General features: G+C 43.6%; 2 protein-coding genes across 3 annotated transcripts in view; one reads left to right on the top strand and one right to left on the bottom strand.

Moving 5' to 3' along the window:
- Positions 1-26,729, bottom strand: part of FBXL13 (F-box and leucine rich repeat protein 13) — a 260,497-nt gene that overhangs the window by 71,878 nt on the left and 161,890 nt on the right. The window contains exon 12 of the mRNA XM_004702787.1: positions 25,877-26,006. Within this exon, the coding sequence (XP_004702844.1) occupies positions 25,877-26,006 (130 nt within the window). The remainder of the gene's footprint in view (positions 1-25,876; positions 26,007-26,729) is intronic.
- LRRC17 (leucine rich repeat containing 17) overlaps positions 25,417-26,729 on the top strand; it is a 45,834-nt gene continuing 44,521 nt past the window's right edge. Inside the window, exon 1 of one of the 2 annotated variants that reach the window (XM_045289028.1) lies at positions 25,417-25,904. The gene's annotated coding sequence lies outside the window, so the exon portion shown is untranslated. Of the gene's footprint in view, positions 25,937-26,729 lie in introns of both variants that reach the window. The other variant, XM_004702614.2, reaches the window with a different exon arrangement.

The following is a 26,729-nucleotide window of genomic DNA, read 5'->3' as shown; positions in this document are numbered from 1 at the left end:
AAGGATCTACATATAACCTCCTCCCTGGGGGATGGACAACAGAAAAGTGGGTGAAGGGAGACGTTGAACAGTGAAAGACATGACAAAATAATAATAATTTACAAATTATGAAGTGTTAATTAGGGAGGGGGGGCAGGAGGGTGGGGAAAAATGAGGAGCTGATACCAAGGACTTCAGAAGAAAGCAAATGTTTTGAGAACGATGATGGCAACAAATGTACAAATGTGCTTGACACAATGGATGTATATATGGATTGTGATAAGAGTTGTATGAGACCCCAATAAAATGATTTTTTTTAAAAAGAAAAAGAACAAAACACTCCCTTATATATAAAAAAAACCTTAAATAACTTCATGTTTCAATAACAAACACTGTAAAAAATACAATAATTTATTATTTTAAGTATGTATTTTATTTATACCATTTTATTAATATGAAGTTATTTACAAAATATTTGTTATTATGAAAAAATATCTATCTTCTCCCATTCTGTAGGTCATCTTTTCACATTAAAAATAATATTCCTTAATACAAAACATTTTTAATTTTGATGCAGTCCCATTTACCTAATTATCTTTCACCCATTGCTTGTGTTTTGATGTTGTATCAAGGAATCCATTGGTGTCTCCAAGATCATGATGATTTAAGCCAATGTGTGCTTCAAAGGGCTTATCCTTTGCCAGGGGTAAAAGATGACACCACTCATGGGCCTTCATTCAATTTCTAAGTCAAAGCATTGGTGGGTCTCCTATTACCTCCCTGGGCTTCCACAGAAATAAAGAATAGCATACACTCAGTCCATTACCAAACACTAAAACTGGCGGTCAAGCCAATAATTACATGTGGGAACAGTCTCCCTGGCCTTCAAAGATTACAGAACACAGTTGAGGAAAAACTGTCAGAGATCCACCCATGCTTAGCCACAAACCAGCTCATCTTTCTGAAGGAGCTTAAAATTACTCTCCCTCCAGCTCAGAATCACAGGACCTGGACTGCTGGGCAGCTTTTGCTCTAATTGGGGGGCTGCTGCCTGACACCTCATGGTCTTCTCCCACCAGTTGTGTCTTATCAGCTTCCATGGGAGACTATGATGTCAACAAAATAGCGGATCACACCCTGTGTGGTATAGTCTCCTAGGCAACCGGACTTGGACTGAGCTCTGTCCAAGTGATGAACCTGTCCTCTAGGTCTGAGAACGCAGGGTGTAGATGAGGGTGTGAGAAAAAAGTCCTCTGGCTCATTTGTAGTTTGGAGAAAGCAAGTAGGTAACAGGTATCCAAATGCTCCCCGATGTTTATAATCCTTGACCCAGCCATTGCACACTGGAAACGCCAGCCATCACTCGACAAATCCCGAGCACTTCCTCAGTGCCAGTCATTATGCCAAGGTCCTCTTCAATGCATATCTCATTATCATCTAATGTGCTTCATTAAGGAAACGAATATTTGTGTACAATATATCTTAGCATACCACGTATTGTAATAGATCATCAGAAACTACTAGGATGCCCAGTAAGGACCCTGGTGGTGTAGGGGGGTAAACATTGGGCTGCTAACCACAAGGTTACTGGTTAAAACCCACCAGCCCTTCCATGGGAGAAAGCTGAGGTTTTCTGCACCTGTAATGATTTACAGTCTTAGAAACCCTAGTGAGCAGTTGTACTGTGCCCCCCAGGGTAGCTGAGGAGCCCTGGTGGTGTTGTCTGTGAGTTAGCCTGTGTCAAAAACCACCAGCCGCTCCTCAGGCGAGAGAGAAGGCTTACTGCTCCCATCAACTGTAAAACCTACAGGAGCAGCTCTACCCTGTCCTAAAGGGCCACAATGACACGGGATCAGCTTGATGACAGTGGGCGTTTAAGATGCACATTAAACTTAATATTTCAAGTCAAGTTTAGGGACATGGAAAAAGTATTACTGTAAATATTATAACTTGGGATTTAAATTGTATCACGGTGGTGCTGCCAGGTAAGCACTGGACTGCTAGCCCCAACTTCCGTAGTGCACACTCCCCCGCCGCCCCCCTGAGGCCGTCTGCTCCCCTGAATATTTACAGCCCTGGAAACCCGCTAGAGGGTCGCTAGGCGATGGAATCCACTCAGTGGCAGTGGGTTCGTTTTATTTTGTTTTCTAGTATAAATTATTGCCTCAATGTTGGGTTTTGGGGTTTTTTTTAATGTCTCTGAAGAAGATAGCTTGTCTGAGTCTACTTCAAAGACAGTAAAGCAGCTTCCTCACCACTGGCCACCTACCGCCTCAGTCACCTTTTGCCCCAGACCCCCGTGTTTTGCTGGACATCGTGGGTCCCTCAATTTCACGGCTGACGCTGTTTGTTCTCGCCTGCTGCATGTTGCCTGCTCATCTGTGCTCCTGACCACATTTTTCTCCAGGTCAGCATCTTTGAGCCTGGTCACCCTCATCTGGAACCACTAAGTGTCTGGACCAGACATAACTAAAAAGGAAGCATTGTGATCTTATTGTCGCCCCACATTGTCAAGCTAAAACAGAAAGCCTCAAGTCCTTGAAGTCCCGGTCCCAAATATTTCAATAAGGAACTCCAACCTCTTAAAATTAAAAGACTAAATTTCAACTAAAACCAAACTCACTGCCCTCGAGTGGAGGCTGACTCATAGTGACCCTGTGGAACAGGACCGAGCTGCCCCTGTGAGTTTGCCAGACTGTAACTCTTTACGGGAGTAGAAAGCCCTGATCTTCTCCTGCGAAGCAGCTGTGGTTTCGAACTGCTGAGCTTGCATTTGCAACCCAATTCATAAGCACTACACCAAGAGACTAAATTAGTAGGGAAACAATGGGGGGAATTCCATTTTTTAAAGGAAGTATGTAAGTATGATTTAACTTTTTTAGCTTAAATTTTACACAGCTTTGAGAAAAACCATGCTGCTTAGTGCCTGGAGGGCTCTCAGGTTGTCTGTGGTAGTCAGCAGTGGGGTGCAGCTGGTTAGCACTGGCTCAATAGAAACAATACCTGATTTTTTACTGAGTTCATCTAACCAGTTGTTAAAAATGCACTTGTCATCAGGGTTCTCTCTAAGGTGGGGGGCAATGTGGAAATCACAAGTTTACAGTCCTTACTCTTTTTTAAAAATATTTATCTGTGCAACCGTGTATTCTAAACACCCATAGTAAAATTCATTCCATCCATAAGAATCAAGAATTAGATAAAACGATGCTTGTAATATTTATTTATTTCATAAACCTCATTAATGAAGTACTACATTTTGAGTCTCTTACATTTGTTACATCAGTAAGCAAACATAACATAAAGAGAAAAAGTGCCAAACAGCCAGAGGGAGACACACGGTCATCTGTTTCAGCTTTGTGTTACACCCCAGCTTCCCACAAGATGTTATGAGTGAATTATGCAATTCCGGAAAGCATTCAAAGAGCTAACCATGTCATCAGTACAATAGCTGTAAGTTCAGCAGAAGCAGAAAGAGGTTTTTCAAAGATGAACTGGATAGTTCAGAGAAGAGAAGTTGCCTGTTTCTAATACATTAAACCAAATGACTATTTTTTTCATCTTTCAAAATACTTATTCAATATTTATAATAGTAGTTGAAGTGATTTTTTTCCCTTACGATAGTTGTATACACAAAAGTTTTTCTTGAATTACTTCAATTACATTGGTTGAGGAAAGCTCAAAAATGATTAAAAATATGATTTCAACTTTTGTGCAACTTTAGTTTCAGTTTTCTATTATACTTTTTTTTTAAAAATTATTTTATTGGGGGTGCGTACAATTCTCATCACAATCCATACATACATCCATTGTGTTAAGCACATATGTACATTCGCTGCCCTCATCATTCTCAAAACATTTGCCCTCCACCTCAGCCCTTAATATCAGTTGTTCATTTTCCCCCTCCTTCCCTACCCTCCCTCCCTCACTATTATACTTTTATGAACTAGAATTTTTGCAAGGCATATTCATAAACATAATTATAATTCTATCTAACATTTATCAGCATGCCACATCCTGTGATAAATGTGTTAAATTATCTTACTGTGCCAGGGCCTAAAAGCCAATGCACTTTTTCAGCCTGAAGCTGAAGCCCCAGTTCCATCCTCAGCCTTGAAGCAGTCTTACCTTCTGCTCACCCTCCACTTCCCGAAGCATAATATCCCTCTCCCAGGACGAGTTCCTCCTGGTAACATGTCCATCTTACCCATGTGAGGCAGTGTGTCCCCATCTTAGCATATAAGGAGCATTCTGGCTATATTTCTTTCAAGACAGATGTTTGTTCTTCTGATGGTCCGTGGTCATTTCAGTATTCTTCACCAGTATTCAAGTTCATCAATTCTTCAATCGTCTTTATTCATCATGCAGCTTCCACGTGTATATGTGGCCATTGAAAATACCATGGCTTAGGTCTTGCCTACCATAGTTCTCAACGTCTCCACTCTTTAACATTTTAAAGAGGTCTTTTACAGCATATTTTTTCCAATGCAATGCATCATTTAATTCTTGACTTTTATGTCATTGAGCTTTAATCATAGATCTAATAAATTTAACCATAAGTTCTTTTTTATTATTATTTAATACTTTTATTGAGGGCTCTTACACACACACATACACACTCGATACATACATCTTATCACAATCCATACAGACATCCATTGTGTCAAGCACACTTGTACATATGTTGCCATCATCATTTTCAGAGTATTTTCTTTCTACTTGAGCTCTTGATATCAGCTCCTCATTTTTCCCTCCCTCCCTTATGAGCCCTGGATAAATTATAAATTATTATTTTCATATCTTACATCACCCTGTCTCCCTTCACCCACTTTTCTGTTGTTCATGCCCCTGGGAGGGGTTATATGTAGATCCTTGTGATCGATTCCCCCTTTCTCTTTCCACCTTCCACTTCCCCTCCTGGTATCAATACTCTCATTATTGGTCCTGAGGTGTTTATCTGTCCCAGATTCCCTGTGCTGGGGGCTCTTATCTGTAGCAGTGTACATGCTCTGGTCTAGTCAGATTTGTAAGGTAGAATTGAGGTCATGATAGTGGGAGGAGAAAGCATTAAAGAACTAGAGGAAAGTTGTATGTTTCATCACTGCTACACTGTGCCCTGAATGGCTCGTCTCTTCCTTGTGATCCTTCTCTAAAGGGATGTCCAATTGTCTATAGATGAGTTTTGGTTCTCCACAGCACACCACACCACACCACACCTCCCATTCACATTGGCATGATTGTTGTTCTGGGTCTTTGATGCCTGATGCCTGATCCCATCAACTCCTCATGATCACACAGGCTGGTGTGCTTCTTCCTTGTGGGCTTTGTTGCTTCTAAGCTAGATAGCCACTTGTTTACCTTCAAGCCTTTAAGACCCCAGATGCTATATCTCTTGATAGCCAGGCACCATCAGCTTTCTTTACCACATTTGTTTATGCATCCATTTAGTCTTCGGCAATGGTGTCGAGAAGGTGAGCATCACAGAATGCCAGATTATCAGAACAGAGTTTTTGCATTGAGGGAGTACTTGAGTCAAGGGCCAGTGTCCATCTGCTACCTTAATACTTAACATATAAGTACAGAGATATATTTCCCTATCACCACATAGAAATATATTCACATATGTACATACCTGTATTTAGACCTCTATATATGTCCTTTGCCTCCTACTTCTTTCTTCTATTTCCTTTTACTTTCCTTTTGTCCCACTATCATGTTTGGCCTTCATTTGGGTTTCAGTAATTCCTCACTGATACATTGCCCTTGATTAAGCCCCACTAGGCATCCTACGCTTCTCTCCATCAATGTTAGTTCACTTTTTGTTCCCTTGTCTCTGGGTTGGTTGACTTTCCCCTTCCTTTTTACCACCTCCCCTTCTCCCATGTCCCCCCAGAACCGTCCGTCCTGTTGTTTTCTTCTCTGAATTGTTTCTCCCACCTATCTTATCCAGATAGACATGCAGACACATGAATAAGCACAATAACAAGGAAAACCAAACAAAGCCACAAAGGAGGGCCAACAACAACAACAACAACAAAAAGAAAGCCAATGACAAAAAAGGACAAGCCTATAAGTAGTTCCAGGTCTGTTTTTTGACCTTTAGAAGTGTATTCCAGTTGAGCCTGATGGGGTGTCACATTCTGGCCCCAAAGTCTATTTTTGGTATTCCCCAGGGACTTCATTGCTTTGCTCCCCTTGCTGCTCTGTGGCACGCCCTTAGTGTTTTGCCCCAGTGTGATGGGGTCAGATTGGGCACAATTCCCCCACTGTCTCTCCAGTATTGTCCCCTGTAGTGCTATGGTTCAGTGAGGGACATCGTGTCTCATGGTGGGGCCGGCCCTATGGTCCTTTCTGTGCATTGTCTGCTCTGAGCAGGAATATCGTCCTCAGGGCTTGGTGGGCCAGGATGTGTTCCACTCTCTCTCCCCTCTTTGTTTACTCCTGTGTGTTCGGATCAGATGCGCTCCTCTCCACGCTGTAGCTTTAGTGCTATCTTCTGGAGTGAATTCTTCTGCGTGGGGGATGGGGAGTAGGGGAGAGCAGTGGTGTTGTCCACGTAGTTAGAATTGGGGCTGGCCCCTCAGACCTCTCTATTGGTTCCCTGCTACATGCCGGTATGTTGCATTCATATCTTGGTGCAGCGGATTAAAGCCTGGTCTCTCTCTCCCTCTCCTATGGAGATATAAACAATACCCTCCCCTTGGTAAACCCAATGACCATTGTCTAATTGGCCTGCCTCTAAAGGAATGGGACCCTACTCCTACAGTGAAAAGATGGTAAAGGATGAATCACACAGGTGATGATGATCAGATAAAGTGAAGACTATTGCCAAGTGAGGATGCCAATCAAGAAGTAATATGGAGATATCTTAAATAACAGTTTTATTGCGGGGCAGGGTTGGTCAGGTATTATTTAATATTTTTTCATTAGTAGCTTAAAGCTCTTATAACAATTGAGTTTTGTGTACCTCTTTTACTATTCTTATAGTCTTTAAAAATATTTTGTTGTGTTGGAGAACTATCGATGATTAAACAAATTACATTTAGAATATAGGGCAAATAATAAAGTCTAGGAAAGAGTATAGAATGTGACGACAGATAAAATGAGAAGGGACCCATAATTCCCAGAGGCACAGCACAAGCAAAGGCAACTCAGTAAAAACACTGGCCTTGACTTAAGTGGCAAGATCACCCTCAGGAAGAGAGAAGTTGAACAGGGAAGGAAGGAGGGGAGGAGGGGAGGAGGAAAGAAGGGAAGTAGGGAGGGAGGGAGGAGGAGAAAGAGAGAGGGCAGAAAGGAAGGAAGGGGAGCTCATGGGAGAAGCTAATAGAAGACCCATACGGCATAAATGAGGTCTATTGTACTGCTGTAGAGTCTTGATTCATTTTCCACAAACACTCCCAGAGAAAAGCCCTGGGGACAATGACCAAACATTCAAACAGATGAAGAACAGAAGCAGAGGGGAAATGCTGGGTTGGGAGTCAGAAGAGTTGAGTGTGAGTCTCTTTCGCAGTTGTAACAAAAGGCAACTCATCTGTGAAACGGGAAAAATCCTACCTACTTCCGGAGATTTTTGCAATAACAAAATGAGGGCCTGTCTACTAAAGTGTTTTGCACAATGTGGGACATGTGATGCAGGGGCCAGTGACTGGTCTGCTGGACACATGTGCTCCCACCGAGAGGGAAAGACTTGAGAATTAGAGGCCACGGGTCTGGGAGGATCGGTCCAGGGCATCTCCCTCATTGCAGCCACACAGAAATGGCAAATGGCCTTCAGATGAGTTGTGTGATTTGAGAGCAGCCAATTCCTGCTCTACTTGTGTACCCAGCACAGAACAAGAGTTGGACACACAGTGGATACACCCTTGTGCTTCTTGGAAGGGTGACTGAGTTGTCCTCAGTCCCACAGCCAGTGACGGGGCCAGGACTAGAGGCCGCCTTTCCCCATTTTTATGGCCCATGACTCCACAGACGAGAATAGATGTTCTTCCTTTAGCTCAGACTCTAGTCTAGTCCATTAACAGCACCAGCATCTCCAGCGATGATTTCCACAAAACAAAGAACCACACCAAAAACCTCTCCTCTCTTACTGTCTTGGAAATGCATTCCTGTCAAGATTCCTGAACAAGGGGAAAAAGCTGATTGCAGCAAACAGCCCCAGCTGGGTCTTCCTCCCAAGGCCACCTGCAAAGAACCCACTGCCATCAACCATAAGACAGTATTCAGAAAGCGGGGGGCGGGGAGCTCTGAGAAGGGCCTTTTAGCTTTGTCCTGGCATGAAATACTTGGTTCCCCACACAGTTTATTTTAGAATATCCAAAAAGATGCTTGGCAAACAGTTTATGACTCAACGATTCCTGCCAGACTCTTTTAGGCCAAGCAACTATTAGTTGTTCGTTCTCTTTACTGAAGTGATGGGGATTGAAATCTGAAATTTAACATCCCTTGCTAAGGAAAAAAAGCCAAAGAATTTACCATGTCAGAGAGTCCGGATCTTGCCCGAGTTGTGCATTTTCTTTCAACGTCCCAGATCTCATTTGTCTGTTTAGTTATCAAGTGACTTTGCTTCAATTTTGACACCAACCAGACCTGGGTCACTCTGCCCCATGCTGGTTAATCCCTCCCTGGTGAGGATGTCACCGAGACTGGCCTCGCCAGTGTCTTCCAACCTCAAGTCCCAGAAGGACGCTACTGCTGCTGATGGAGGCCGAGGAGCTGTGGTGATCACAGGAAAATTCTCCCCAGCTGTCTCTGAGTGGGTCTCAACCCAGCAACCCCACAGGATAGAGCTGTCTGTAAAGGAAAGGGGTTGTGAGTGAGCCACACGAAACAAAGACAAGCGTGGGGTCCAAGGGCTCATGCCAATTCCATCTTGGCCCCCTCCAAGGTGGTAAAGAGAAGGCAGGGACGTAACCTGGCCAACCTTCCACTTTCCACCCCTTTAAACATCTCTCCATCTGTGCAATTCAGCCACACAGGGGAAAATAAGAAGATAGATGTGAGGGCAGACCCTCTATGACAGCTCGAAATATCCATCTTCCCCAGACACGGTCCAAGTTCTGCTCTTGTCCCACTTCCAGCCGTTCCTCTCCCTAACATCACTGTAGCCAGTGACTAATGGGTCATGTGATGACTTTAGTCCCGTCCATGTGTCCTTCACAGCCTCTAAGTGACCTCAAAGGAGACTGCGAGTAAAATGGATCGTTGGCCAGAGAACAGAACTTGCCCCCAAACATAGGAAACACCCTGTTTCATTGCATTCAAATGTGCCACAAGCTTTCTCAACAGAAACACTGCCCAGGATCTGTCTCAAGAGGACTTGACTTAGGGGTCCTGCTGGGGTGGGAGGAGAGGAAGATGCAGCTGGTGATGTGTCTTTTGAGGTCCCCCCAACCTCTCTCTTGGGATGATCCTGTCATTTTCCTGTCTGTATATGCCTCAAGGCCACCTCTACCTCTATGCTCTACAATCTTACTCACTCACGAATGCACTTCTCCGAAGCCCTCCTCCCTGACTTCATCAGGGAGCGGTGTTTCTGCCTCTTCCATCTCAGAGCACCAACGTCCATAGCCCTCACTCCACATTTCCCATCCTCTGCTTCCTATGCGGTGCCTTGTGCCCACGCCTATCATCTGAGGACCTGGGCGGCCTCTGATCATTTACTGAGTCCTTTACAGTACAAAATAGAGGTCTGGCACACAGGACCAAAGCCGCAAAGGTTTGTTAGCAGGCCAAGTCGTGGAATGAAGTGGCTACAGAATGTAACATTAGAACTCATAGTGCCAAGTAGTTAAAGATCGCCACAGTGATCTAAAAATGCCGCACACCTAGAGCTGAAATTGTGAGGAACCGGAGCAGAGGATCGGACAGCCTACGGAGGCCAAGGACGGCAAGCGCCCTTGCCAGCGCTCACCACGCCATGACTCAGAGAGACCATCTGCCAGAGGCAGGCTGCCCTGTGTCCTGCTTGGGACCACACCGTCATGTTCTTCTCGCTCAAGGATCAAATTACTCAGGGCGTCTATGTATTACATTGGAGCTTTATTTCCATCATAACAGAGAAAGGAACCATCACATACTTAAAAATAGAGAGAGTAATCTACAGAGGTACTTTGGGTTGTCTGTTTCTTGAGTTAGATGCTGTCTATACAACTACAATTTTAACCACATGCTTCATATAGGTCCGGAGACCGAAAGAGTTTTGGGAACAGTTTATGAAATGATGTGTATAAATCTCTTCCCAAGAAAGGGAACAGAGGAGAAACTAAAATAATGTTTTCCATAAGTTTTTTTCCCCAAACCCTTTTTTCAGGAGTGGGAAACATGAACTGAGTCCCCTGAGGCTCATCATTTTTGTCAGCTGATGCTTCAAGATCTATAAATTGTTGCCAGATGTTTCATTTTTACTCATGAATATAACAAATACCTTAAACAGTTTGCCTACAGAAAGATTACATTCAGCTACCGACGTGAAACAATAGGACATGTGTTCTCTTCTTTGTTATATTCAACATGGCTAATATAAATGTATTACAAATTAATCATCATAATCACTGTCTAAATTGATATGAGATATAGTCAAGTCCTCTCTAGCCATTAAATTTTCTTGTGTGGTGTATTATTATGCATTCTAGCCTCTGTGCCTGTGGTCATAATCCCATTTTGGAATTATGCATGCTAATTATGCGGCTATGCTAAGGTGGGATGTATTCTGGGTCTCCACTGAACGTATCTCCACTCCAAGAAGATACGAATCAAGTCGCTGTCCTTTGTTTCCTTGGGCATCTGGTGGGCTGAAAGATAGAGACCGCTCCTCCATCAAAGTCATTCCTGTGCATATAAGGGCAGTCTCAGAACTGGAGAGAGAAATCCCAGGACCACGAGTAAGAAGAGCCACTGGTGGAGCACATTCCAAACCTCTGTCTGAAGGGGCAGAGGCCAGAGGCTACACCATGGATGCCATGGGGCGGCGCCAAGGCGATGAGTCTGTGAGGCAGGGCAGCAGGCTGGCGTCCTGGTCCATGGAAGCAGAGGCCCAGGTACGACAGGGCTAAGAGGCCGAGGACTAGAAGCAGACTCGGCTACTGGCTCAGAAGTGCTGCTGTGGGCCAGTGACCGCATCCTTACTGTTCTACTGACTCTGACTTGCAGTGACTTGTCAATTTCCCTAGGGGGGAAAAAGCCCTTAACTGTGAATACTGTGTGTGATCTCTGTGAGGCTATTGCAATGGGTTAGGAAACCCAACAGAGAAGCGGACTGTGTGGGAGGAACAGTTGGTCAAGACTGTCAACAGGGTACGAGAAGGGTGACGGGTGTCGGGGGCATGTCTGATCTCCGCTCTAGGGTCATCTGGCTGAGTTGGATTCTGTCGGATTCTCTGTCCCCCTTGCGACCCAGAGGGGGTCAGCTATGGCCTTGGAGACATTTACTTAGATCGCGATCCAATTGGAAAGGCACATAAAAAAGTTGAACACAATTTCTTTTGAAAACATGCAGATTGAAGGGTGGTTCCAAGAGGCCACAAAGCATATATTTATTTCACAGGGACACTGAGGCCCACCTGACCCAGGACAACAGGGACTGCCCTGTGAGGTTTGACTACCTCTTGCACTCGAATGCTTCTAATAAGACCAGAGAATGCTTTTTCAAATATAAAATCCAACAGTAAAAGGTTTCATTTCGTTTTAGTCAGACACAGTAGACTACTTCATGCTTTTACAAAGTGACTTTTCAAAGCAGTTGAGTGGTGAAAGGCTAATCATCTTCAGCATTGCATGGGTCAGTGTTCTAACCTTGGCCCAGACAGTTCCTAACTGTGTGGGCTACTCTGCCTTTGCATCTGTTTCGGTGGTGTATGGAGTTGGCTTGGAAGAGCAGATGGTTACATTTTCAGCTAGCTGTTCAATACAACCATAATTAAAAAATGAAATCATATAAACTTACAATTAAATAAATTACTTTAAAAGCAAAGGTAATAAATACTCAAAGCTCAGAACTTTCTAACAATTTTAATGTATGTTTACTATGCTCTGGAGATTATTTATAACTATTATATTTATATGGTGAAATACCACATAATGAGGTGGTATATAATATATATGTGTGTGTGTGTGTGTATATATATATATATATATATATATATATATATATATATATATATATAAAATGCTTGTATACCTAGATGCACTATACTATTGTGCATCTGAGACCTGGTGGTGTAGTGGTTAAGCATTTGGCTGCTAACCCAAAGGTTGGAAGTTCGAAGCCACCAGCCACTCCTCAGGAAAAGATGTGGCAGTCTGCTGCTGTAAAGACCTACAGCCTTGGAGGGCCTCTGTGTGTCAGAATTGACTTGATGGTGGTGGGTTCGGTTTGGGGCAGTGGGGTGGGGAGGAATTCATTGTGCATCTCTTTCTAACTCTGTTCAGTGGCCACATTGAGCGTATCTATACCATGGAAATTGGCAAACACTACAAACACTGAACCCTTTCCCTTGCCAAGAGCCAGCTGTTAAACATGCCATTCACTGCTCAGTTTCAACATAACAAAAAAGGGGATCATAAGACCCAATTCATACACTTATTTGTAAAGATTGAATGAGAAGACCATGTAAAGCATTTACCTCAATCCCTAGTACATAATCAATACTCAACAAATGGTGGTAATTATCCTTACCTACCATGAAAACATAGGATAAAGGAATATGGAATTAATGCGTGCATAAAATATGTAATTTAACAATTGCCATTTCACATTGATACATAATTCTGCATATTTATAAATGCTTTAGTTGATCATACAATTGTTCTAATCCCTCCAGATCAAAAACTCCTAAATCCACCTCCCCTGCTTCCTCTGTTTCTAGGACCCAAGCTCTACTTCAGTCAGTCCCTTGTCATTTACACCCAGGTTTGTCAAATTGCAAATTCAGTAAGATTTCTCTACTCATATGGGAATCTTGTTCCTTATAAAACTATTCACTGCCATTGAGGTGATTCCGACTCATAGTGACCGCATAGGGACAGGGTAGAACTGCCCGCTATGGGTTTCAGAAACTGTAACTCTACATTGGAATTAAAAGCCTTGTCTTTCTTTTGCAGAGGGGTTGGTAGTTTTGAACTACTGACCTGTGGTTAGCAGCCCAACACATCAACACTAGGCCACCAGGGGTCCACCTTACAGAAGTACAAAATCGTAAAGCCTAAAGACCAGAAATCATCTATCCCGATCTAGCCATTCTACAGACAGGCAGCAGGGACCAAAACCAAGTCAAAACAAGGGACTCAACCCTACAGAGCTCACAATTTCAGTCTGGGCTCCTTTCGCCATCAAACTGTCTTCCGCAGTGCAAAAGAAAAGAAAAAAGGGAGGGGGTGAAAGAGAAATGCCTTTCCACTTTGGCTTTGCTTATGCAATGTCTATTCATTTGGCAAGTACATTCATCCCTGGACACCTCCTTGTGACTTTCTCCATCTCCACCACAAACCCCAGGGGTGAGCAAGTAAGACCTTCCATGATCTTGGCTTCTCAGTTCAGGAAAACTGAAATCTATGTAGCCTAGAAAGACCTGAAATGACCTTGACATCATCTTCGCACAGCCTACCTCTAAGCTGGTGGATCCCGTGACACTCAGCAGCACAAGAAACTGCGGATGACCCTGTATCCCCTGTATCGCAGCTCGGAGCACTCCCAGCCTTTTCACATTCCCAGTGCCAGCAAATGGGGACGTTGACTTCATCTGACTTCTTGGTTTTAGGGATTGCTTTCTAGCCAATCACAAGCATGCAGAGAGCAAATTTAGGTACATGGTAACATGTGATGAGCTTTAAGAAAGAGACACAGCTAGAAAATTGAACCCCCCCCCGCCCCCCAAAAAAGCGGCACACTGGCACACAAGACTTTGTTTCTGCATAGAGGCTTGCAAAGATGTGTGCAAGGATTATCCTCACATGAATTACGATAGCAACAATTGGTCTGCCAATAGTGAGCGATTAAATAAATATTTATTTTGTTATGATGAAACCTACATAGCTAGTAAAAGTCATTTACAGGAAAATATTTAATGGCATAGAGCTGCTCACTTGGTAGTCTGCTGAATGAAATACAATGAATGACATAGGTTCTAGCTCATACATGCCATGCAAGGACGCTGTTTAATCTACACAAAACACATTTAAGCACGTCTCTGCAGTCATGGATGCCTGCAGACAAGTTGTCTCAGTCTCAGTAGGGTGCCTTAAAAAAATAAAGGATCCTTTTTGTGTCATGGGAAAAACACAATGATCTAATTTTTTTTTAAATGTTATTGGGGGCTTGTACAACTCTTACCACAATCCATACATTATCAAATTTTACATAAAATTCAAGTGGACCTTGGAACGAATTGTTTCCACGGGTCGTTGGTTTTCTTCACTCTTCTTTGCACCAAAGAGAGAGCAATACTCCCCTCTGCCACCCAGCTGAGGCCGACTCCTAGTGACCCCACAGGACAGGGTAGAACTGCCCCGGGGGTTCTGAGACTGTAACTCTTTATGGGAGTAGAAAGCCCTTGTCTTTCTCCTTCGGAGCCTCCGGTAATTTCTAACTGTCGATCTTGGATCGCAGCCCAGGACACAACCACGACGCCAACAGGACTCCGGCCAACCCAAGAGGCGCCCTTTAGATGGCCGTTCACAGCTGTTAAGATCCCAGTCGATATAAACCATTGTTCTGACAATGGTCCTAAGCCCCTAGAGCCACAGGTTAATTCCCTCAGGGTAAAACATGAGTGTGTAGGGGGATCAAGCATTTTAAGATAGGCTGGAAAGGCTTCCACGAGGAATAAAGAGAAGGACGATCATCAATGTCAATGAATAAAGAACTTGGGGCTGAAGTCCAGAAACTGGTAGGCGAAGTCCGTAAAATTATCATGAATGCAATATCTACTAAAAATGAGCTCTCACATAGTTTGGCATAATCAATTTTAAGCAAACCTCTTGGCTTGATGGATGCCAAAAGCACTGTACTACCAAGCTCAAAGAGTTGATCTTCCCATCGGTCCTTTAAGCAAGGGTAAAGCTGATGAAGATGATTTTGTGGGAAAGAAGGAGTAAACATCCACAAGGGCTGGATTTACCAATATGACCCAGGGAGCATGATCTGAGCAAACACCGGTTTCTCATCGCAAGAGTGCACCTCGCTGGGCTGTCCCGTGAGAATTTCACTGGGAAACCTTATCCCACCCCCTCTACAGGGTTGATTGAACCCCTTCAGACTTCTTTTTGTTCCCCAAACTCCAAGAGCAAATAAAAGGAACAGGAGGTGAGCCCCTTGAGGATGTGGTGTATCACAGAATCCTTCAGTGATGGCAGAGAGATGGAAACACCACCCTCGGAAGTAAGTAAATCTAGGTAGAGGAAGACTTGAGAGGCGATCGCTTCACATTTGGATATTTATTTTGAATGAAAACTGTGGTAATGTACAGCAGTAGTTTTCTACTTCCGCTTGTAACGCCATTTAGTTAAAACAAGAATAATAGATATTCATAGAAATAAGACTAGAAACTTGTACCCTGTAATATTAACACCACTCATTCTTTCTAACGGGTGAATTTCAGGCCATTATAAAACATTCTTCTTTATCTTATGGAGCGGGGGCTTCAAAACGGTCACAGGAAAATGGAATTAAAAGGTAGTGAAATTTCTCCATGAGCTTTTTGGTGCATATATTTTTTATATTTTTCTTCATTAAATATGCATGAAGAAAAATACCAAAGCATTTTTAAGAAGAAGTTAAGATAATTCAACATGAAAATGTTCAACTAGAGGTTTGTATGTACTAGGTTCTGAAATCCTCTCTATCCTTATTTGAGGCTGAGTGGAGAGGAGGCTTTTTTAAGGAGATGAAAGGGCAGAGTCATCACCCCAGTTTCACTCAGGAGTGTGACAAACAGGTGCTTATACAAGGTCTGGGGTCCATTAGAAAATCAGTCACAGGACCTAACGCACCTCGAATGTTTACCCAAAGTATGCAGGCTATGCCTCAGACACATGTAACTGATTTTCACTCTTCTTTGCAGCTCTCCTTCACCCATTTCTTTGATTTTCTAACAAGCACAGTTAACATTCTTTCACAATATTATACACATAATCTTCTGTTCCAGTTTTGATCAACAATGACAATATCCAAGTTCCCTCTTTGATGTCTTTCACTTATGCTACCCCGGAGGCCCTGGGAGACAGCGTCGATAGGTTGCTGGCTTTCTTCATGTTTGACTCCTCAGTGATCCTAGGACACAGCGGCACTCAATAAACACCCGTGGAAGCATTTCAGGGCAAGCTTCTAGTCTCACGTCTCTTGGTATTATTAGGACCTTTTTACTCCGTCGGATGTGCTGATACATGGTGGGGACCAAGGCACAGAGGAGGAGAAAAGCTTTTCTTTTCCAAGCTGGAATCTTTCAGTGAAAGGGAATAACTTTCAAAATCTGTGAACCATCAATGTTCCTTCTTTGAAACTGCCCTCAGAGCTAGCGAGGTGGCTGCAGCCTCCTCAAAGGGCGGTAGAAGTGGCTCAGAAGCAGTCACATCCAACCTCATGGATTTTTTCCTGAAACCACAGAGCACTGGTGATGCAGAGAAAGGGTTCGTCTCGTACTGAGAGGTCGCTAATACAAACCAGCCATTCCAAGGAAGACAGATGTGTCTGTGAAAAAGTACAGCCCCGGAAAGCCTGTGGGCGCAGTCCCACCTTGCCCTCTAAGTTAACTATCGATTCATTTCATGGTTCAGTAATGGGCCCATTTCTTATTTCCAAAGAGGATCTTTTTGAATTGCCAAAATGTCCACAGCCTGGGCAGTTCCTGGAAGCTACCATGAGGTGTTTTGGTTTTTTTAAAATAAGTGGAAAAGGGAAGAGGAGTGATCAAGAGAAACGACTTTGTTTTGCGAAATGCTGAAACACACTAACTTCATTGTGGTTTGGGACTGTCTTAAACATTAAGGGGAAACTTGGAAAGCACTTCTGTTTCTTTTTACACATTGAGACTAAGCTCAATTACCCACTGAGGCCAATGTCATTAAGGCCAACCAATCAGGTGATTCGACTAAGAGGTAGCGGTTCAGGTATAAGTGCATGTGTAGCCCTTACTGAGTGGAACAGAGAGGCGCAAACTAAAGAGGGCAAGCTCCTGAAATTTGTCCTTGGGTAAATGCTGCCCTTTTGACCTCAAATGATTGATTTCTTCGAAGGTGGACATATCTCCCTTTATAGACTTGCCTATTGATTGGCTGAAGCTTTAGCCATGGAAGTGAGTTCATTTCCAGACCCGAGGGTAACAAAAGCCATGGTCTCGGGGGTTCCATCAGTCTCTATCTGACCAGCAAGCTTGGCAGTTTTTCATAATTTGAGGTTTTGTTCAAGGGTTAGGTGTGGTACTTACATAATCTGTTGTCAATTTGAGACTTAAGAGTGAAGGGGTGGAGTTTAGTCTGTTGAACAGGTCTCAACCTGATGACCTCACTTGGAGGCGCTAAGGAGATTAATAGCTTAATGGAGGCGAGACACACACTCACTCCCTGCAAGACATTCCTGTGGACAAGACATATGGAGCTACGCTACAGTCTAGGAGCTGAAGGAGCCACATGGAGACTTCTGCCAGCACTGAGATGCTTACACCACCACTGGATCCACAAAACTTTCCACCCACTGGTCTGTGATCTTCCTGCATTCATTGTCGTTGCATGTGTTTTGTGAGTCTGCAGAGGAATTTATAGATTGGTATTGGACATATGGACTAATATCAGACTTATGGACTTGATCTGGACTGGGCTGGGATGATTTTTCAGTATTCAATTGCTCTTATATATAAAGTTCTTTCTTATACACATGTAAGTGTCTATGGATTTGTTTCTCTAGTCTATCTGGGCTAACACATTAAGAAAGAAGCAGACAGGGAAAAAATGACGAGCTGTTACATTGTAGGAATTGTAATCAATTATATAAAACAAAATACATATGAATTGGTGATTGGAAAACTGATCTGATCTATAAATCTTTGACAATAAAAGTTACAATTAAAAAGTGTTATTGTTGTTTATTTTCTCCAAAGGCCTGACATTTTAAAGAACAAGAACAAAGAAATACTGCATGGTTTAAAACCAGGAAAGGTGTGCATCAGGGTTGTATCCCCTCACCTACTTGTTCAAGCTAAATGCTGAGCAAATCATCAGAGAAGCTGGCTTATATGAAGAAGAGTATGGCATCAGGATCAGAAGAAGGCTTATTAGCAACCTGAGATATGCAGATGATACAACCTTGCTTGCTGAAAGTGAGAAGGAATTGAAGCACTTGCTGATGAAGATTAAGGATTGTGTCGTTCAGTATGGATTACAATTCAATGTAAGGAAGCCCCAAATCTTCACAACTGGACCAATAGGTAACATCATGATAAACGGAGAAAGGTTGAAGTTTTCAAGGATTTTGTCTTACTTGGATCCATAGTCAATGCTCATGGAAGCTGCAGTCAAGAGACCAAAAGCCAAATTGCATCAGGTAACTCTGCCTACCAGACGTCTTTAGAGTATTGAAGAGCATAGATGTTACTCTGAGGACTAAGATGGGCCTGACCAAAGCCATGGTGTTCTCCATTGCATCATATGCATGTGAAAGTTGAACAATGAATAAGGAAGACTGTAGAAGAATCAACGCATTTGAATCATGGTGCTGGAAAAGAATATTCAAAGTACCATGGACTGCTAACAGGACAAACTGATCTGTATTGGAAGAAGTGAGGCAAGCGTGCTCCTCAGATGCAAAGATGGCAAGACTTCATCTTACATACTTTAGATATATAGAAAGGACAGAATAGTCCCCAGAGAAGGGCATCATATTTGGTAAGGTGGAGGGGCGGTGAAAAAGAGGAAGGCCCACATGAGATGGATTGACACAGTGGCTGCATCCATGGGCTCAAGCACAGGAGCAGTGATGAGGATGGCACAGGAACACGCAGTGCTTTGCTTGGTCGTACATAGGGTCACTACGGGTCGGAGCTAACTCAATGGCACCTAACGACAAGGGAGACGGCATGCCCCATCTAACCGTGACAGGGATGACTTGGCTTGAACCCATTGTGCCTTATGAAAATGAAAACCAAATTTTACTTTCAATTGTTTTATGAGAAGCTTAAAAGCTAGGGCTTTATGCGAACTCTCCCAAATTTATAGGTGGGTCCAAAATTGAAAGACAGATGGTGCAAGCTAAACATCTCTGTGCATTTTGTATGCAGATCTGGCAATAATAGCTCCTCTATTTAAAATCTTGGGTTTGGACTTTATAATGTCTGAAAATTAATATTTATCCTTAAAAGTGTGTGCACGTGCTTGTCTAGGTGTGTGTTTTGTTGTTGTTGTTGCTATAGCAATTACCCTTTGGCAATGGGGAGGAAGAAATGTTACACTATGGGGTGATTTTGAAAGTAAGCAAGAGTGGAGACATAAAGCCTGCCCTAGACTCCTCCACTGAATGCCCCTGGCTATTGTTCTGGATGGAACAACTTAGATTTGGGGACATAGGAAGTAGGTACATATTCAACAACACCTCCCCGCTTCTTCCTTGTTAACAGAACTTCAATTTTGTACAGCAATTCACCCAGAAGATGACTGCATTCCTAGCTCATAGACACATTCTACATTGTTCATGCCAACTGTGGTCATTTCTTTCCATTGCCAATAACTGCTTTATGGATGGACATGTGGTTAAAATGTGGCCAGTGAATCATCAGAGGGGAAGTTCTCCAACAGGTGTCTCAGAAAGGTCTCTTACTCTTTAAAGGAGACATAAAGGGGTGGAGTGGGGGGGGGCGCGATACACAAAAGAAATGCCTTCTCTTTTTCTCTGCTGGACATCGATGCACCTGGCTGGGGCAGGTACACTGTGGCCTCCATCTTGCAATACTTGGGAGCAATGCCTCTAGGCAGAGGCCAAAGGGGAAAGACAGTTTGGCAGAAACTGGATTGGTGTTTACACATCCGTCTCCTTTTTCTTCTGGACGACTGATCTACCACCAAGACTGCATTCTGGCCAATGAAATACGAAAGAGTGTTGTGTGCCGTTTCCAGGGCTACTTTTTAAAAGAAGAGATCAAAAACAAAAGACCATCACCACCACCACCAACAACAAAACAAACCCTCTCTGGTAATCCTTCACTCTGACTGCTGGCAGGAAGCAAACAACTCAGCAATAAACTCTGAAGTCCAATAGGATAAAGAGCTATGAGATGGAAAGAGCCTTGATCCCTGAGTCACCCCATGGAGGGCCACCTGCCAAATCCTGGGCTGAGCTACAAGCTGGGTAAGAAAAGGAGTTTGGTTGGGTTAAGTCATTTGGTTGGGAGGGCAGATAGCAGACCCTGAGTAGCAAAGGCAGAAATAATCCTAAGTCCTCCATGAAGATGTCAAACCAGTAAAGCAATGGTTTGGGTCTTTAGAATTGTGTTTCTTTCCATTGCTTATGAAAGTATGTCAATTGATACAAATACTCAGTTTAACAAGAAATATAGGCATTGGATCGAGAGTAATCTAATGTAGAACCTGGCTATCTCAAAAGTAAGTAGAGGTTTTCTTTCCCTCTCCCCTCCCCCCACTCCCCTTAAGTATAGGTTTACATTGTGAACCTTTAAAGGACCATTCTCAAAGAGGAATGTGGACCAATTAGCTGATAAGAAAGACTAAGAGGATATATCCAGGAAGGCACTTCCTCCCGTAAGAGGCTCACTTTCTTCAAAGCTTTTCCTTTAGACTATGGGAAAAATCAAAAGAAACATACAGTATTAAAGCATCACATATAGTGTTGTTATTAGGTGCCTCTTATTCAATTCCACTCCTAATAACCGCATGTGTCAGCTTAATCTTTACAGGAGCCTATCATTAAGTCTGGCCTTAACCCACAGAGCTGCGGAGTGGGTTCACACAACCATCTTTTTGGTTAGCTCTGAAGCGCATCAGCCTTGTGCCACTAGGGCTCCTTGTTAGGTATATAGCAACAAACAAGGCAAACTGATTGCTTTCTTGTGGATTCTGACTCTGAGCAATGCTGTTGGATAGAGTAGAACTACTGCAGAGGGTGCCTGAGGCTGTAAATCTTTACTGAGACAGACTGGTAGCAGGTAGTGAGTTCACACTGTTGACTTTTGGTTAGCAGATCTGGTTAGTGCCATCACGGCCCCTTTCCTGTTTATATATCTGATTAGATAGATGATTGATAGATAGATAGATAGATAGATAGATAGATAGATAGATAGATAGATAGATAGATAGATAGATATGATAACTCAAAACTCACTACCATCAAGTCGATTCTGACTCACAGCAACCCTATAGGACAGGGTAGACCTGCCCCTGTGGGTTTCTGAGACTGCAAGTCTTTACAGAAGTAGAAAGTCTCAGCTTTCTCTTGCAGAGGAGCTAGTGGTTTCAAACTGCTGACCTAGTGCTTAACAGCCCAACCCACATGTATATCCTATGGTGGCGATGTCTCATTCACCAACACGGCTTTATATGTGGTCATAATGGAGAGAGGTAAAAGGTGAGGTTATTAGATCTTTTAGGCAAAGAAGTCCTGCCTGCCCCTGTTCAGTTTCCCTCCACCTTCCCTCCACCACACAGACTTTCAGAAAGTATAGCCCTAGGGTGGGCAGGCAGCAGTATATTAGATGGAGCTTGCAACTGGCAACAAAGTGATGATATTAACTAAGGAGCCGTCAAGAAAAAACCTAACTTAGAGGAACAGACATGAGACAGCATCTCCTTCCTTTGTAATGAGTCTTTAGGGACCTGACTCAAAGAAGAAGGAAAAAGTGAACACAAGAGTGAGACAAAGGAAGCTGGGTTGGGGCTGTCAGATAGGCACTGGACTCTCACTGCAAGGTCAGAGGATCAAACCCAGCAGCCACCGGCCGGACAGAGATGAGGCTCTTTGCTCCCATAAATACTGACAGCCACTGAGACCCTTTATAGAGCACCATTGAGTCAGAGCGCCTCAATGACCGTGGGTTTGGTTCTGAGGGGGGTAACAACTGTCAGTGCCACCTTTATCGAAGAATAAATATGAAAAATTTGGAAATGCCTTTGATATAAGATGTCTCTTTGATTTCTTGTATATAAAGTAAGCTTAAGAAGAAATGTATAGAAATAAACATTGAGAAAAACCAGATTAAACGGATTCCACAGAATAATTGCATTGTTTTGGGATAACAGTATATTTTAATGTCAAATCTATTACAAAACTTCACATTATGAAAGCTAACTAATGTCACATCTGTCTTCAGGAGTTTGGAGCATCCTCACAGATACCAGCTGGTGTGTTATGACTTCTAACTGAACGAGTTCGGCGCACTTTCACCACCTTACACGGGTGGGCACTGTAGTCAACCACTCTGAGCCTCGGTTTCTTCATTTATGTAGCCCACACACTGCCAGCAAGTTGGTTCTGACGCATAGCAACCCTGGAGAGGATTTCCAAGACTGTCCATCTGAGTGGGAACAGGTAGCCTTCTCTTTGTCCCTTTGAATTGCTAATGGGTCTGAACTACCAACCTTTCATTTTGAAGCCCAGTACTCACTTGACAGCACCTCCAGGGTTCCCATTTACCTAAAAGACAGAATCCATACTCTGCAGCACCAAGCTGAGTAGCGCTATGCCCTGTAAAGCACTCAGTACGGTGCCTGATATATAGTAATAACTCCACAGAGGGCACCTAATTTTTTTTTTTGGTGTGTGTGTGTGACATTATTTATTATTATTTTTAATCAATTTATTGGGGCTCATACAATTCATCACAATACATAGATCAATTGTGTAAAGCACATCTATACATTTGTTGCCCTCATCATTCCCAAAATTTGCTTTCCTCTTGGGTTCCCAGAATCAGCTCATTTTCCTTTTTTCCCCTCCCCCTAACTTCCTCTTCCCCCTCCCCCATGCACCCTTGATAATTTATAAATTATTATTATATCTTATATTACACTGCCCGGCGTCTCCCTTCACCTACTCCTCTGCTGCCCGTCCCCTAGAGAGGAGGTTATATGTAGCTCCCTGTGATCAATTCCCCCTTTCTACACCCCACTTCCTTCCTGGTATCGCCACTGTCACCCCTGGTCCTGAGGGGTTCATCTGTCCTAGATTCCCTGTGTTTCCAATTCCCATCTGTACTGCTGTGCATCATCTGGTCTAACCAGGTCTGCAAGGCAGAATTGGGGTCCTGGTAGTTGGGGGGAGGAAGTGTTTAAGAACTAGAGGAAGGTTGTGGGTTTCATTATTGCTATACTGAACCCTGAGTGACTCATCTCCCCACTACCCCTCTGCAAGGTATGTCCAGTTGTCTAGAGATGGGCATTGGGTCCCCATCACGTGCCACCCTCATTGACGAGGATATGATTTTTCTCCCCGCCTTTGGTGTTTGAAGCCTGGTCCCTTTGGCCCTTCTGATCACACATGTTGGTGTGCTGCTTCCATGTGGGCTTTGTTGCTTCTGGGCTAGATGGCCGCTTGTTTACTTTCAAGCCTTTAAGTCCCCAGACGCTATAGGCCTCGATAGCTGGGCACCATCAGCCTTCACCACACTTACTTATGCACACATTCGTCTTCAGCATTTATGTGGGGAAGGTGATCACACAATGATGGTTTTTGTTCTTTGGTGTCTGCTGCCTGTTCCCTTCAACACCTCGTGTTCGCACAGGCTCCTGTGCTTCTTCTCTGTGGACCTTGTTGTTTCTGAGCTAGATGGCCGCTTGTTTGCCTACAAGCCTTTAAGACCCCAGATGCTTTATCTTTTGATAGCCGGGCACCATCAGCTTTCTTCACCACATTTTCTTATACACACACCTGTCTTCAGCGATCATGTCAGGAAGGTAGATATCATGAAATGACCGTTTAGCTGAGCAAGGGAGGGCACCTAGTCTTTTAAAGAACAATGATGTCCTTGGGAGGACTTGTGCGCCTGACTCAAGCCATGATATTTTCAATGGCCTCATATGCATGCAAAAGCTGGACAATGAATAAATGAGACCAGAGAAGCATGGGTGCATTTCGTTTATGTGCTGGTGAAGAATATTGAAAGTAGCAGGAATGTTCCAGAAGGGCACGCAAATCTGCCTGAGAAGAACAACCAGCATGCTCCTTAGACTCCAGAATGGTGAGATTGCATCCCGCGTACTTGGCACATGTTTTCAGGAGAGACTGGGCCTTGGAAAAGGATATCATGTTTGGTAACATAACAGGTCAGTGAAAAAAGAGAAAGACCCTTAATGAGGTGTGTGGGGGTAACCACCCCCCCACAACTAATCACGGGTTCGGTAGGCACAATCGTACTGTTAAGATATATAAAGATTCTAGTCAAGTCATAGAGAATAGGAGAGATGGGAGAGAGAGTAAAATAAAGAAGTCAGACACATTTCAGATTTCATGGTAGCATGCTCACCTCAGTTCTTCTTGGTGGTACACATGGAGGTGGGAGATGAGAGGGCAACAACGAGCTCTCGTGAGGTTTCATTTCTAAACAAAGCTTACATCTCGTTGGGGGCATGCAAGCCCCCTGATTACAGATAACAACCTACATCATAGGGAGGGGTTGTAACATAGACAATACAAGCAATAGGAGGGGGATGACCTAGGGATGTAGGCGCAACAGTAAAGGGAGGGAATGGAGGGACATATGTGGCAAGATGGGCGGACCCTGGACTCAATGTAGTAGCCTAACCTTAGTCACCCTTGAGTGGTCCTGGGCTGGCCTTCGGGCTCTCCTTCAAGAACAGTATCAGAAGGGAGTGGGCCCTGCTTAGGGTGAGTCAGACAATACAGTCTGGTTGCTCTAGATGGCTGATATCCTTAAGGAGAATAACCTCTGACCTACTTTCGTTGACCTCTTAGTGGACAGTCATTTACCATGTGCAGCAAGCAGTGTTTGGCATACATAGTGGGGGGACAGCTTGGGAGAAATCTTTCTGTATCCCACAGAGATGGACTGATACAGTGACTGCAATATTGGGCTCAAACACAACAATAGTTGTGGGGACGGTGCAGGGTTCCATTCTGCTGTATACAGGCTCATTAGGTGTTGCAATCACGCAACAGCGCCTAACAACAACAATCGTTCCACCAGCTCTCACCCATACTATTTTATTACTCTTACAGGATGATGAGCATGCGGGGACACTGGTGTTAATAAAATGCACAGAGAGGTGGCAGAAACAAACTGGAGAATCACAGCTTAGATCTGCCAACAGGAGCACAGAAGAAACAATGAAGCAGAAAGCACTTCTAAACTACCAGGCACTCCCCTCCCCAACTCCACCCTTTTTTCTGCCTCATTTTCCTTAAGCCTGTCCCCTCGGCCTTAAACTGTGTTCCACGTAGAGTTCCTATCTTCATGTTTCTTTTTTTAAACCAAGAGTGAGATGCATTTCATTGCCATTTTTATTTGATTTCCTGTCTCACATTTACCAAGACGATTTGCCTGTTGAAAGCCCACGTGGGAGCTAATTGCCTTCTCAGCAAGTTCTTTGCAGATCCTCCCTCCAGAAAGGTTTTCCTTTGTCTGTATCTTGGTAGCAATCTACAGTTCTCAAGATTTTCAGACCTTGGTATCAGAATTGTGCTCCGAGAGTCTACCCAGAAGTGGTCTGCCTCATCATCCAATGAGCTCTGCCTGCCGGTCGATGTGACACTTGGGTGGAAGGAAGCCAAGAGCCTATAGTATTCCTGGGGAATATTTAAGCAGCTGCGGCCATGTGATTTAAAAACCTCCGAGAAGGGTGCTGCCGCCAGCTGTGCACAGCGGTAGCCTAACATGAGGGCTGGATGCAGCCCCGCTCCGGGAAACTCCTTCATCAGCCGCTGCAAGAAAGAGAAATCTGAAGGACAAACCTGGGTGCAGCCGGAAAGGTCCAGATAGGTGAGCTTGTGGCATCCATTCCCTAAATTCAGGTACTGTAAACCTTTATCTGTGAATTTTTTGCAATAAGCCAAGCTAAGGTTCTGTAAATTGTGGAAGTTCCTGAAAAGACAAGGAAGAGAAGAGAGGAAGAGAGGAGCTTAGCTTTGGTTGTTTGCTAGCTTCTTCTTTCTTAAGCCTCTATGAAAAAGAAACTGTGCTAAGGAATCTTTGCTTCCTTAGACGGTCAGCTGTTGAACTTGGCTGTTACCTTTCTCCCTGCGGTTACGGCAGGCTCTCAGGTCAGGCATAGGTATACTTCCAGTAAAAATCAATGAGAGGTTTGCCCTGGTTTTCAGGAAAGCTGGCTGGGATCAAGCTCACAGGGAGGAATGCATGTCATTTGAAAGTCCGTTTGCTTTTGGAACCCAACTTACAGAGCTTGCCTTTTTGCTGCCTTGGGGTTTTCTCGTTGGCGCACTAAAATAACACACAAAATCTCTACAAGAAAACACTTTGTAAACATTTAAATAGAAATTAATGGTTCCTTGGGGGTGCTTCCGATTCCATCATTCATAAGGACTTAGAGCAGAAAGGAAGCAAAGTTGGGCATAACTTGTAAAATGGGCTTGAGAAACAAACTGTTTGGAAAAAATAGATTTGCGGATGCATGCTTTTGTAAATAGCGGCTTCCTTATTTAAGTTAAAGGAAGGCTGATGTGCAGAGCTTGCAAATAGTTTCAGAAGAGGAGTCTGCTAATGAGTGAGGGGGCAACCATGAGAGGAATAAAAAACGACATCAGAGTCTAGCGATCTCACTGGAGTTGAAGCAGATTGAATGTGGCA

The sequence above is a fragment of the Echinops telfairi genome, unplaced genomic scaffold, assembly GCF_000313985.2.
Source record: "Echinops telfairi isolate 266 unplaced genomic scaffold, ASM31398v2 ScPeMD7_23;HRSCAF=83, whole genome shotgun sequence".
Taxonomy (NCBI): domain Eukaryota; kingdom Metazoa; phylum Chordata; class Mammalia; order Afrosoricida; family Tenrecidae; genus Echinops; species Echinops telfairi.
This window is presented reverse-complemented; position numbering and strand designations above follow the sequence as displayed.